General features: G+C 45.0%; 1 protein-coding gene across 2 annotated transcripts; it reads left to right on the forward strand.

The window, feature by feature from the left end:
* Positions 1-1,862: 1,862 nt before the first annotated feature.
* On the forward strand, positions 1,863-13,675 carry USP1 (ubiquitin specific peptidase 1). 2 transcript variants are annotated; one of them, XM_036387774.2, is made up of 9 exons: positions 1,863-1,952; positions 2,127-2,320; positions 3,503-3,626; positions 3,949-4,056; positions 4,550-4,710; positions 5,213-5,925; positions 7,026-7,196; positions 8,399-8,600; positions 12,041-13,675. In XM_036387774.2, exons 2-9 carry the CDS (start codon positions 2,160-2,162, stop codon positions 12,750-12,752), a joined length of 2,352 nt encoding a protein of 783 aa, XP_036243667.1. In that variant the 5' UTR covers positions 1,863-1,952; positions 2,127-2,159; the 3' UTR covers positions 12,753-13,675. The 2 variants fall into 2 exon arrangements, with proteins under 2 accessions (XP_036243667.1, XP_036243668.1); XM_036387775.2 differs by having other exon boundaries at positions 2,155-2,320.
* The last annotated feature ends 949 nt before the right edge of the window (positions 13,676-14,624 follow it).

Consider the following 14,624-nt stretch of genomic DNA (forward strand, 5'->3'; position numbering starts at 1 on the left):
CCTGCTCCAGCTGGGCACCAAGGACAAATGATCCAAATCTCAGCCCCAGAGCACAAACCCCGTGGGCTGCAGAGAGAAAAACAAGCAGGGTGGGACTGCAGGGGCTAAAGCTGGAATGGGACAATGAACTGCAAGGTGCAAATGGAGCAGAACTGATCCCAGGGACAGAGCCCGTGCCCGGCCGTGCATTTTGGGGCCATTTTGGTTCATCTTGGGTGCAGCCCTGGCTGGGCTCTGGTGCTGCCCAAGGTGGATCCATGGAGGAGATGCTTTGAATAAATTCCTGCTTTATTCTGGAACTCTGTCCAGCCTCTGCTCCAGGGCAGCCTGCACAAGGCGTCACCAGCAGCATCACACAGACTTAATTAATCACTTTATTAATCAGCCAAGCACTTCCTGGACCTTGGGGCACCACCCACCTGGATAAGACTCTTGTCTCACACAAAAGAGCCTCTGTAGTCCTGAGTGTCCATTAACTGCAGGGACCTCGGGCAATGTTTGCTGAGTGGAGCTAAAGTTCACATGGCAGAGCTGTGGGGGAAATCCATCCTTCCATCCATCCATGCTCAGTGGGAATGCAGTGTCCCAACAGCTTCTGGGGAGCTCTGGGCATCCCACAGGCCAAGGAAATAAATCAATATATTCACCTTGGGCATGTGAACCCTGCATGTGCAGGCACACATGGAAACTTTACCTGCAAGAGAAATCAAAACCTGCAAGAGCAAGAAATTTTACCTGCAAGAGCATGGACATGACTGTTGGAATATACACAATTGGAATATACACAATTCCTTCCATAATTCATATGAGTATTTAGGCATAGTGACCTGCTGCAATAATTAATTTGTGCAGCAGCAGAAGAAAAAATCTAAAAATATTGCAAGACTGCAAAAAAAAAAAAAGGGTGATTTTTATGGAGTTCAGTTTGCTTTAGTGTTTAACAGGAGTGCGATGCTCAGGGGAGGCAGCAGCAGCTGGTCCTGGGGAACCTCAGCTTTTGACTGCTCAAATTTAGGGTAATTCCCCCGAAAACCCAGATCTGGGTATTGTCCAAAGTCAGTTATGTAACTAAACCTATAAAGTATCTTACGTGAATAAACTTTCCTGTTAGAAAACCTTTATGTATGAGCAATGTGCATTCTTTATGTACAGACTGGAGGTCCTGGAGGGGCCAGTTTAAAGAGCAGACCGCAGAAATTTACAGCATTTCCCACATTCCGGACCGCTAAACCGCCAGTTTTGCAGCCCTAACAGCCTCGGTAATAACTACAATTCACCGTGGGGTGCACAGGCATGCCGGTGGGGCCTTGGGGCCGAGCAGCGCTGGGAGTTCCCGCAGGGCCGTGCGGTTTCTATGCCAAAGCGCGGGAAGGCCCCGCTCCGGACACTGCGGGCCGGGCCCTCAGGGCGTGAGGGGAAACGGAGCCGCCGCCTCTGATTGGTCGAGCCGCGGAGGGGGCGTGGTCACAGCGGGACCAATCCACCTCCCGCCGGCGGGGGGGGGGGGGGGGGTGAAGGCTCTCCCCACGCAAATGGTACAGCCCGAACCCGAGCCCTTTGGCCGGGCCGTTACCAGCGCCCGCGCGCGCCCAGGCAGGACCCACAGCGGGCTGCCCGCCGCGCTGCCTGATGAGGCGGCGGCCTTGCGGGGCCGGTGGCGGCGTAGTTCCGATGCCCAGCCGCCGCCGCTCTGTCCGCCGGCTCCCGGCAGACGCCCCGCCGCCGCTCGTCATGCCTTTCTCCCGCCGGCCTGCCCCGGCGGGGCGCGCTCGGTTTTCCGGCGTTCTCGCGGGGCGACCGCCGGCGGGGCGGGGGGGTTGCGGCGCGAGGCGGGGCGCGCGCGGGGCGGGGGGGTCCTCGTCGGCGCGCGGAAAAAAACGCGCCAAGTTCGCTGACGGTGTCCCCGCGGTCTCCATGGCAACGGCGAGCGGGAGCGGGGCCGGCATGTAGCGGTGAGTGAGGGGGAGCGGCCGCACCGCGGCCTCGGGCCCCGCCGGCCGCGGGGAACATGCGGGGGGCGCGGGGGGGCGGCCCGAGCCCGGGGCGGGGGGCGGCGGGTCCGCGCTCGGCCCCCTCGGGGAGTAAATGGCGCCTGGTGTGCGCGTGTGTGTGTGTGTGCGCGCCAGGTGTGAGCGCCCCGGCCGCGCCCCGCAGGAACCATGCCCGGCGTCCTGCCCGGCGACAGCGCCAGGGCCAGCCCCTCCAAGAAGAACAGGCTGTCGCTGAAGCTCTTTCAGAAGAAGGAGGCGAAGCGAGTGCTGGATTTCATCGAGGCGCAGGAAAATGAGCCGAAGGGCGCGGAGTTCCGAGGCGCCGAGATGTGAGTGCCGCGCGGGAGAAGTTGTGTGGCGGCGCCGCGGCGGGCTCGGGCTCATCCATCCATCCTTCCCTCCATCCTTCCCTCCACCCATCCTGCCTTCCTTCCTTCCCCGCTCCTTTCGCTTTCGTGTTCTCGCAGCAATAACGCGCTGCAGCACGCGCTCCATGCGTGCGCTTTAATTAAATGAATTAACGTGCGCTTTAATTAAATGAACGACCACGCGCTTTCGTTAAATTAACGTCCGGGCGGCCTCGGCACACTGAGCCAACTCATGGCTGGGACCAATTCCCGTTTTGAGAAAGCGGATTTGCCGCACCGGCGATGTTTAGTTGGCACTAACTTTGGGATCGCGTGCTGAAGTTAGTTTTTAAAACCTATTTAGTCACTGTAACCAACTTCTAATAACTGTTCTAAGAAAACAAGTTTTGTTTTTTTTTCTTTTGGTGTTTAGTTGGCACAAACTTTGAGATCAGTCAAAAAAAAACTTGCTTTGGTTCAAGTTAATACCAGTAGCTATTGTGTCACTGAACTATTTATATTAAAATTAAATTTTCTGCAAGGTGAGCTTTAATGGAAATATGTAGGATGTTTAGTTGTGGGGTTGGCTGTCATTCACTGGGGCTTTTCAGGCCCTGAGCAAATCTGTTTCATTGTTGGTGAGGGATTTAAGTGGGGTAAAGAAAATTGTAGTCAGTTAGAAATAGTTGGAGATTTTAAATTTGCTTCTGTTGTGTTATTACAGTGTATTAATCACTTCTATCAGTAATTAATAATAATGATAATCAGTGTATAGTGTGTCAGGTTTATTGGTTTCTTTTTTTTAGATTTTTTTCCTGGTTTTTTGCTTTGCATCTAGAAATGAAGTGATGTGACTGGAGCAACGTAAGAATATATTCTAGGCACGTTTTTTCTGCCTTATGAATGAAGAAAGAACATACAAAAGTGTCTAAATATGAAATTTTTGATCCATTAAATCAGTCTCCTGCTATTTGATGTGTTGGAACTTAGAGCAGGTTTTCCTCCTGTGTGGCTTTGGGTGGGTTGCTGAGGAGCCAGAGTGAATTCAGACACACTTTTGCAGGGTTTAGATCTGCATTTCTCAGTGCTGAATCCTCTGAGGTGGGGAGGGATGAAGGAGTGCTTTTTCCAGAGTGTCTCTTACCCCATTTCTCTGTTTCCCAGTGACCAGGTGGTTCCTGCAGCACAGCCCCCCTCCTTTGTCAGCTGTGAGAAAAAAGACAACATGCTGCCTTTTGTGGGCTTGAACAACCTGGGCAACACCTGCTACCTGAACAGTGTCCTGCAGGTGAGGCCATGGCCAGGGGGGCTCCAAAATGGACATTCTGGTCCAGCACAAATGGGGGAAATTGCTTTATTCGGGGTGCAGTGAAAAGGGCAGCTTATTACAGCAGGGAAATAAAAATGCTGCTGCAGGAAATGTGTGCCCTGTGGTTGTCCTGATTGGGAAATTCTTCAGTTTCCATACTCAGGGCTCCTCCCTGCTGTGAAAAATCCTGGATCTTTGTGTGCCTGGGGAGGTGCAGAGCTGTGTGGATTATAAATGTGCATTTATGTGTGGAATAACTTCTTACTCCAGTTATTTTCGTGTTGTCAACTGTTGCTTTCAGGTATTATATTTTTGTCCTGGTTTTAAAACTGGAGTAAAACATTTATATAACATCATTTCAAAGAAAAGAGAGTCTTCAAAGGATGAAGGAGAGCAAAAGGCAGAAAAGGTAACAAATCCCCACGTGTTCTTAATTTGTAACCTTGCAAGCGAGGCTGTCCTGAATGCAGGGAAGATGTAACTGGTTTCTGTTCTTAAGAAGCTTTTCAGCATTGTTTTCTGCACTGTTACTTCAGGTGAAGATGTATTTGAGTTGTTTTGAACTTTAGCACAAGTTTTAAAGTCTAACAGAAGAAATTTGAGGAAGATACCTGACCATGCTTCTGGCACAAAGATAATTATGAAACAGTGCCTGGAGCTGATGGAAATGGGAGTTTGGGCAAGGATGGTTTGGGATTTTAAACCAATGGTTAATTGGGCTTTTATGTTTGTTTCCTACTTGAAAAAAACCAAAATACTGTCTGAAACCCACCTGCCTCCCATAGCAGACAAAAAATTCAGCCAAATATAGAAAACCAAGCGAGGGGAGGAGAGAAAAATATTAATTTGTGACCGATGTACCTGTTGCAAGTGTTTTTATTCCTTTTACCTTGTCATTGCAGGGAAGTTGTAAAGAAGATCCCTTGGCAAGTTATGAACTCATCTGCAGTTTGCACTCCTTGATCCTTTCAGTTGAGCAGCTCCAAGCCAGTTTTCTCCTGAACCCAGAGAAATACACGGATGAATTGGCCACGCAGCCCCGGAGGCTGCTGAACACCCTCAGGTACAAATCCCCCCAAATGCTGGCAGAATTCTGTCCTGACATTTCCAGGTCGTTACATTGCCCAGCCTTAGAGGCTGGTGCAAGGTCGATGGTGTTGGAAATTTGAAAATAAATTGTAAGACTGTAATGCAGAAAGGGTTTAAAACAGTGCTTAGGTACAGAAGTGTTACTAAATTACAGAGAGGTTTGGGTTGGAAGGGACCTTAAAGCTCATCCAGTTCCACCCCTGCCATGGGCAGGGACACTTCCCACAATCCCAGGGTACTCCAAGCCCTGTCCAGCCTGGCCTGGGACACTCCCAGGGATGGGAAGGATCCCCTTGGAGCTGAGGAGCTCCAGTGCTGGGTGTGTGTAAATCCTTAATGCAGATCCTTCCCTCAGCTCTGTGACAGAGAGGACACATGATCCTCTATGACTTCTAAATCCCTGATTTCAGTCAATCACATTCCCCAGTTAGCAGAGGATACCAAACCCTCATTTTTTTGCTCTTTTCTTTGCACAGAGAGCTGAACCCCATGTACGAAGGGTACCTGCAGCACGATGCCCAGGAGGTGCTGCAGTGTATCCTGGGGAACATCCAGGAAACCTGCCAGCTGCTGAAGAAGGAAGAGCTGAACAAACTGCCTGTGGAAGAGCCTGCAGCTAAAGTGGAGGAGAAACCCAGCCAAAACTCCGAGAGCAATGGGTGTGTGAGCCCTGCTGAGGAGGAGGATCCCAGCCCGGGCAGCCAAGGCGGAGACGCGGCCAAGGAGAAGCTGCTCAAGGGAAACGGGAAAAGGAAAAGCGACGCCGAGGGCGGCAACGCCAAGAAAAAATCCAAAGTATCAAAAGAGCAAATTGCAGCAGAAGAAAATCAAAGACAAACCAGGTCCAAGAGGAAAGCCACGGGAGAAAAGGTGGAAAACCAAACGGACGCCATCGCCAAGTGTTCCGGGGAGAGCGAGAGCGCCAAGCCCACGCAGAAAAAGTCGCGCCTTAGGTTAAACTGGTTAAAATCTTCCTGCAAACAGCCCAGTATCCTGTCCAAATTTTACAGTCTAGGAAAGTTAACTACAAACTTGGGATCCAAAGAGCCAGGGAAAGAATATGACTGTGAGTTCGAAGAGTCAGCTGTCAAGTGTGAAAATGGTGACAGTAAAGAAGAATATCATGAACCAGCATCTCCTGTGGAAAGCCATCATGGAAAAGGAACTGAAAAAGAACCGAAAAAGGAAGGTTGGTGCACAAGTGGATGGGCTTAAAATTAGTAGGATTAAGAAAGTACAGTGCGTGGGAAGTCAGCCTTCAGACTGCACAGCCTGCAGAGCTCTAAACACAAAATTAGATTTTTCAGGAATTGAAGATGATTTTTAGGAAAGATAATTTATTTTTATACGTGTTTGTAATTTTTTTTCTTTTAGAATTTGACCTGTTTAGCTTAGATCTCGAGGCATTTCTCTTAATATTCTGTAATCATTGTACAATATGTATAAAAAAGGCTGAGTATTACCAGGTTTGTATTTACCACTAATTTTTGTCATCCATAGAAGAGAGCAAGTGAATTTGAGATGTAAAGGGATATTTCTGGCAGGAGCAAGCAGAACCAAACACCACTAGCTATGGTTTTACACACAGTATCCTCTTTTTCCCTTAATCTTTCCATATTTCCAACCTTCCCAAGAACCAGGAAGGACTCAGGATGTATTAAAGATCTAATCCATTTAGATCTAATAGATACCAATTAGAAATGCTAATTGGCTGGCAGGTCTGGATTTTGTTTATGTCAATGAAACAAGATACATGTTGAGGGAAGGGTCTCAGTATGAATCCAGTACTTACTAATTTGGAACTTTCCACCTACCAATTTTTTATAAAAATTTGAAGGAATGAAGAGCCTTTTGAGTTCTGCACTTCTTCTGCAGATTTGGCCAAAACTGGCCGATAAATTTAGGAAGGAGGAGAGGACTGAGAATGAACAGAAACCAGGCAAACCCCTCCGTGTGGTGCTCCTTGAGGAGCTCAGCAGTCCATGCTGAGGAGCCAGAGCATTGATGACAACCGAATATTCCAGAATGTGACATTGTCACACTTCAAGCACAAAACAAGAACCCAATCTTAGAACAGAAATTAAAGTTTGAGGCCCAGGAGACAGAGGGCTCCTTATTTACTTACAAGCAGCTGATACCATGAAAACTGCTCGTGATTTGCTTTGCTTTTGAATTCCTGTCAGAGCTCCCTAAAGGCCATGGTTTAACAGTGATTTTGTGAGGATAACCAGGTTCTGAAGGGTCTCTGGAGTGCCCCTTGCTCAGGGATGTGCCTTGTGCTCTCTGCAGGTACAGAGCTGGCTGTCTTCGAGCTGGTGGAGAAACTCTTCCAGGGCCAGTTAGTGCTGAGGACCAGGTGCTTGGAGTGCGAGTGCTTCACGGAGAGGAGGGAGGATTTTCAGGACATCAGTGTCCCAGTGCAAGAAGATGAGCTTTCTAAAAGTGAAGAGAGTTCTGAAAGTAAGTAATTCCCTCCAAAAAAAAAGGGTTGTGAGGTGTGTTCCTGCCTCAGCCAGCCGTGGGGAAGGACAGTGCTGCAGTTTAGGAAGGAGCGCAGCTCCTGTTTGTGCTGGCTAAAATTAGAGGCTGTTATCTCCTGTCCTGATTAACTTTAGACTTTGGAAACATAGTGCTGATAATGTTGGCAGATCCAGATAATATTCAAATTGTTCCAGATCTTAACACATAGCTTGGACTGCCTACAATCTGTCACATAGGCACCTGCTTTCCTGCTTATGAGTAGGTATTTCCTTTTTTTTTTAAGTCTTCCTTTTTCTTCCTGGATAAGAAATTTTGCTTTTTCTTCTTTTTATAAGAAATATTTACATTTCTTCTTTTTATAAGAAATATTTACATTTCTTCTTTTTATAAGAAATATTTACATTTCTTCTTTTTATAAGAAATATTTGCATTTTTTCTTAGAAATAAAAGAAACAAGAATCCTGGGTTTTTTTCTTAGTTACTCAAAAAAATTTTAGTATTTTAGATTGTTATTTTAATAACATTCGTATTATGTTTGTAAATGTTAGTCATGTGGTCTCTTTCACAAATTTTATTGATCTATATGCAGTTCTTTAGCTATTTTCAAAAGGAAGCGTGCCAAAAACACATCTTGAAATTGAGAATTTTAAGGGAATTAATTTTAGTTGCCACTGACTTAATTTGGAGCAGCTTTTCCTGCTTTTGCTCCCCATTTTGCTGAAGGATTCAAAGGAAAATGTGTGGGGTGGTGTTCATATGTGAGGCACTGCCGACAGCGGGTGATCCTGTCAGCAGTGTGAGGGTGGCAGGGGAGGCAAAATGCAAGAAGTGAGAGGGAACTTTCTGGTTATTTTGGGGGTTTGGCCTTAATAAGTGAAATTCTGGTCTCATACGAGCTCTCCATTTCCAGACATGGCAACAAAATTGTGTGATCTGAAAGGAGCTTTGGGAAAATCCTAATTTTGAGTAATGACATCCATTAAGGGATGTTTTCATCCCTTCCTGAAATGCTCCAAAGATGGGAATACATCACATATTTCACACATACTGAGTGTTCTTTGCAGCCTTGCAGGTTTGGAGTGGTCTGAACTTGGCATATTTTGTTTTGTTGCTCTTCTGGCGGGATGAGTTGGAAATATAAATATTGGCAGATCTGCGAATGCAGCGATTTTCTTTTCTAGTTTCTCCAGAGCCAAAAACAGAAATAAAGACTCTGAAGTGGGCAATTTCCCAGTTTGCCTCAGTGGAGAGGATTGTGGGAGAGGACAAATACTTCTGTGAGAACTGCCACCACTACACGGAAGCGGAGCGCAGCCTCTTGTTCGATAAAATGCCCGAAGTGATCACAATTCACTTGAAGTGCTTTGCTGCCAGTGGCCTGGAGTGAGTATGCATTGCCTGTCTTACCAAAAGGGTCCTGCAGCAAGGGAGGTCTTACCCCAGGAGCTGGAAATGCTTTGGAGTATTTCCAGAAGATTCCCAGATTGGGATGAAGCCCCCAGTGCCATAAAGGCTTTGTGGTGTTCCAGGTAGTGGCAGAAATTATTTCCAGAAAAAATTGACTTCTAGGAGACTCCTTAACAAAATGTTTTAGCTCTACTCTTAGAACAACCTGATATTTCTTACAACTTTATTTACTGTAAATATCCCCCTATTTAAAGGGATAGTTAAGTTTTAAGTAAATAAACTCTGAGTTCAGAGGCAGCTTTAAGTGCTTTACCACAACAAGTAATGAGAACAAATCTGCATTTTATGGTCTGATGTTATCTCTGCCTGAATGTGAATACTAAAAAGATGAATGTTAGTGGGGAAAAAAAATATAATCAGGAGTTAACACACTTTCAAGAGCCAACACTTGTTACCCCAAAATTGACCAATTCCTTTAAGCAGACTTTGGTCTTTACTTGATTGTAAACATGGAATTTTGGGGAAAAAAATAATCAGGTAAACATTTTAAAGAGCTAATATTTAAAAAAAAAATCAATTACTTTGTAAACACAGTAGTATCAGTATCATTGATATTCAATTACAAAGCAATCAGTTTAGTATTGTAATTGTAGCAATCCTTCTATTTTGAAAGAAGTTGTGGGAGTGTTCTTTATCTTTTTTTTAATACTTAAGAATTTAGGGATTTTCTCTCAAATGACAGGAAACAAAGAAAAATCCATCCCTACAGCACTGTACAGGAATATCCAGGTTTCTGACAAAGCAGAAAGGAAATTTCCTCTGTCTCTGCACTGTCTTTCCATACAAGTCCAGAATCATAACATACAAAATTGTCTTTTCATTGATCTCCACAATATTTACTTGAATACTGATTTGTATATACTGACTTAGAGCTGCACACTTAAAAATCATCACAGTTGAGTAAGAAACACAAAAATTATCCTCCATTTGCTCCTGTATTTCCTATTTTCTTGTTTCCATGAGGAAGGACCTGCAGTTAACCAATCCTCTCCTGCCTCACTCACCTCTTCTGTGCTGGCCAGCTTCAGCTCCTTGCACCAAAACACTCAGACCAGTTTCCAGGTCAGAGTGAATTCGGTCTCTTGTGGTTTTCCTCATGTGTCCTCTCAGTTCTTCCATAAATTCTCTGCCAAGGGCTACCAGTCAGAGATTAAGGAAGTCAGAGTGGAAAACCTGACAGAGAAACCTGTGATGAAGCTGAAACTCTTTAGAAGAGTTTCTTGATTTTTGGGTTGGATGTTTTCTCTTGGGCAAAACCCTGTCATTGCTAAAAAACCAAACTTTTCTACTGGCTTTAAACAAAAAATTTTTTAAGATAAGAATCTTCAGACAACTTTTAGCTCCCACAGAAATTTGGGAATCTGGTCTGCTCAGTTTTGCTCTACTGAGTTCTCTGGTGACTGAGTTGTAAACAAATGAGAAGTGAAGGGTACTATAAATATTTGCAGTTAATAGGGATTTTATTCATCTTTTCTAGATGCTGCTTTGCAAAGTGTTTTGTTTTAAAATAAAGCAGCCAGTGTGAAAATCTCCTTGCCTGGGGAGGAGTCATTCTCTTTGGCAAGTGTGTGTGTGGGGAAAAATGCCAGGCCATGTGTGAGCAGGCTGTGAAGCTGCTTAGGAGGAATTTGTTAACTGGTAACACGTAATTAAGCATTTCCACTATAGAAATTTAACAATCTGTGAGAAAACCAGCTTTTTGTCTTGTGAAATTCAGTGCAGTGGGTAAAATGTCACTCATTTATGGTCTCAAAAGATGTGGCTGCAGAAATCAGGTTTGATGTGTTTGAAGTGCATCAGTCAGAGCAGGCAGAGTACTTGGCATGCAATTTTTCTGTCTTCAGATTCTTATCATTAAGAAGAACAAAAAGCTAATAGGAAAAGATTTCCTCTCTTATTTCCTCCTCTCCAAATCTTTCTGATGCTGGATTCATTGAGAAGAAAGGTAGAGCCTGCTTTTTCCTGTTTTCTGTGAATATGATTGTCCCAGTGTGCTTGAGTGGAACTGGATTTGTAATCCAGGTATCAGCCAGCAGTTCTGTGTTTCTTGACTCTCTTCTGAATATCTCTATTTCTGGCTGCTGCTAATAGGGATTTTCAGAAGATTCAAGTTTCATTATTTCTGATTCTGTGCTCTTCTGTGTTCTTTTTGGTGGAGTGAAATGTGATGGTGAGAGAGGTCTGAAGTGAGGTTTCACTGAACTGGAGTGAGTGAGGATCTGTGTGTGTCACTGTGTTTATTTCTGTGTCTCAGGGTTCATGGCTCTGAACAGGAGTGAAGCAGAACCAAAATTAAATCCAGGATAACAATAATCATAACTGCAGTTATGCCATGGCTGCAGTTTCCTTGGATTTAAGTTATTTATTCCTATGATAAGAGCAGTGAGCTCTTGGAAACCTCAGTTTTACAGGGCTTGTCTGTACTCCCCAGTATTTTTCCCTGCAACACCCTCACAGTTGAGTAAGACTTTGAGTCATCCCTGGAATTTATTAGGACATCACAACCTATTGTTAAATAAAGGGGTTAATTGATCTGGGCTGATGCAATGTGCAAGTCATCAAGAGCAGAATCACAAGGAGGCTGATGCACAGTGAAATCCCAACACTGACTTTCTCTTTAAACTCTGTAGAAGATCCTTATAATGAAAGGATTTCTTCCCCTCCTGGTAAATTTGTGTGCTGAGAACGAAATATTGAATATTTATGGAATACTAGAGGCTTTTCCAAAGTAAATTAGCCACAGAATTGATTGAAAAATTAGAATGCCACAGGATAGCTAGAGAAGAATCCCAGGTGAGCACCACTGGCACAGCTACAGTGCACTGAGGGGAGCTGAGGAAAATTAGTCACCATCTCTGAGTGATATTAAAGCTACTTGAAAGTAAAATAAGTAATGCTTTATTTAGTAAATGACTCTTTCAGGAGGAGGAAAAAACAAATCCAACCCTGCTTGGTTCAGCCTTGACTGTTGAAAAGGTTTTTGGTTTGTTTTTGAGCAGGATGGTGAGAGAGAGAAGGGAGTGTTGGTGCAGAAATAGGAGCAGGAGTGATAACAATCAGCTGAACCTGTATCATCACTATTTAAAAGTTATCTTTAGCTGATACTTTAGAAAAATGGGATCTCAGAAATAGCTAAAATTTACAGTTTCTGGGCTGTAAGATTTAACATTACAGTCATAAAAATGCCTTTCCTGACTGGAGGTGCTTGGGGTGCTGGTGCTGGGCCAGGGGAGCAGGGAGCAGTTGCCATCATCCATATCCTTGAGGAGAAAGGGTATGGCTGCACCTCTGGGCCAGCTGAAGTGGTGTGTGGGAGCTGCTGTGGCAGGAGGTGTGAGCACTGTGTCCCTCGGCAGGTTTGACTGCTACGGGGGCCTGTCCAAGATCAACACGCCGCTGCTGACGCCGCTCAGGCTGTCCCTGGAGGAGTGGAGCACGCGGCCCACCAACGACACCTACGGGCTCTTCGCCGTGGTCATGCACAGCGGCATCACCATCAGCAGCGGCCACTACACGGCCTCGGTGAAGGTGACGGACCTGCAGAGCCTGGAGCTGGACAGGGGCACCTTCCTGCCCGAGCCGGCCTACGCCGCCGCGCTCAAGCCGGAGCCGCTGACCGAGGAGGAGGCGCGCGCCGTGGCCGAGGACTACGACGACGGCGAGGTCTCCTTCAGGCTCAAGGTGCTGGGCAAGAAGAACGTGGAGGCTGTGGGACTGCTCGGGGGGCAGAAGAGCAAGGCTGACTGTGAGCTGTGTGCCAGCAAACAGCCCAACCCCGAGAAGCTCCCGAGCGCGGTGCCCGAGCCACGCGGCGAGCCCAGCGCCGAGCCCCGGGCGGAGCAGGGCGAGCCCCCGGCGCTGGCGGCCAACGGACTGGAGAACAAAGCTCTGGAGAACAAAGCTCTCTGCGTGCTCCAGAGCCTCAAGGAGTACGAGGGCAAGTGGCTGCTCTTCGATGACTCCGAAGTGAAGGTCACAGAGGAAAAGGACTTCCTGAATTCTCTTTCTCCGACGTCGTCATCTACATCGACTCCTTACCTACTGTTTTATAAGAAAATTGTAGAGTGATGCTGTACTTGGACTGTAAATATTTGGGATTTGCATACACCTCTGGCTCTGATTTGCATCCAAACTACCTGGAAGCAACGGCTGTATGTTTTTTGAAGCTACTGATTCTTCATCTTTCTGGTCTTTTTTTCCTTCGGTGTCCAGTGGCTCGACTTGAATTAACAAAACATGACATAGGACTTGACTCACACTGTAACTTTTCTGCTGGAGAGTAGTGCTCTGACCTTTTAGAAATACCAGTTTGTATAGATTCTAAACGATGCCTACAGCACCCAGTAGTGGTTTTAATGCAGCTCTAGGTCTCAGACATGCCTGTTGTATTACTAGCTTTTTTTTTTTTTTTTTCCCTTTTTTCTGTTTTTTTTTTTTTTCCCTGGTTTTGGTTTTTTTTTTAAATAAAAGTTATTTGTATTCATACCCTGGAGTAAATGTATATTAACTATCAAATTTCATCAGAAGTTGTGTATTTTTGTAACTTGGGAAGTAACACTTCATATTTAGTCTTTGAATAATGGACATGGTTCATTCTCCTGCTCCCGTTATTTCCTGCTCCTTGCAACTTGAAGCACAAAGAAAAGTCTGAAAACCTTGTCCAAAGCATTGGAGGGAACTGAATTCATGGAAGTGTTTGACTGGTCTAATTTGCATCTTGGTGCATAGGTGTTAATGAGCAAAGTGTAAATAGATGTGATTAATACTTCAAACCAGGGGCAGAGTGTAGTGTAATTAAAATAATTTTGTACTTTGAAGAGTGAAGCCCTCAAATCTGCATCTCTGTTTGGGGTGGTTGGGAACTTAGTGGTGACCTTCTAACTGAAGTTAATTTGTACCTGGAGCTCACTGAAACTGGGGGGAAAGGAGAGGATTTGGCTTTGATGCTTTGTTAAGAATGTACATATGAAATAAAAAAGTTATGATCCGCATCTGAGACAAGCAGATCAGCCTGTTGTGTTTGGAGAGGGGAAAGCAGAAAGGGAAAGGGCTTTGGGAACAGGTAGAAAAAGGCTGGGGAATCATCTTAAAGAACTAAAGTGCTTCTAGAATACATTCTGTGGTTTTTAGCTGGTTCTTGGGCAGTACCTCCTAATCTGAAGGTACTTTTTGACTACTGTGAGGTTAAGGGGAAACACTGCAAAACCAAAAACATTTGCACTAAATACTAGAGGTGAAAATCCCAAACTGTCTGTCAGAGAATCGAAGGTGACTCCTGTAAACTGGTCATTAAGATCTTAACAAATCTGACTCAAAATAGGGGGATTATTCAGTCTGTCCTAGGATGGATGGAATGACACCAAGTGTCACTGCAGGCTTTGAGCATGCCCTGGATATATTTTACCTTTTTCCACTACAAATTAATTTATTTACAGGAAGACCCCTAAAAACCTCTGCCTAGTTAATTCTGCAATACTTAATTTTTACTATCTTTTATTATAATGTTGTATAAACATGGAGGTTAAGTCAGGAAAAATCTCTTTTAGTGCATTTTCCATGTTAGGTTTGACCTCTGAATGTTGTACAGGCCTTGACTTTGCAGCATTAAAAAAATCTGCAATGACAAAATACACTTTCCCTTTTCCAAAGCATTGCACCATAATAATAAATAATTTCAGAATCTTAACCCAGAAAAAAGCTACATTACAAAAATATCAGTAAGCTTACCTTGCAAGGGCAGCCCAATCCCATTACAGAATGCAATTTTTTAGGCTTTGCTGAATTTCAGCCTGCAAATGAAAGTTTATTTTTCCACACCTGGTGCAAGACTTCATCTTTTTCACTCAACTGCAGCAGCAGGAATGTTCCAAGGAAACAAAATACCATTATTTACACCAAAATAGGATGTCAGGAAGACCCAGCTGCCTTCCATCATCCCAG

Source organism: Molothrus ater, chromosome 9 (assembly GCF_012460135.2).
Source record: "Molothrus ater isolate BHLD 08-10-18 breed brown headed cowbird chromosome 9, BPBGC_Mater_1.1, whole genome shotgun sequence".
NCBI lineage: Eukaryota > Metazoa > Chordata > Aves > Passeriformes > Icteridae > Molothrus > Molothrus ater.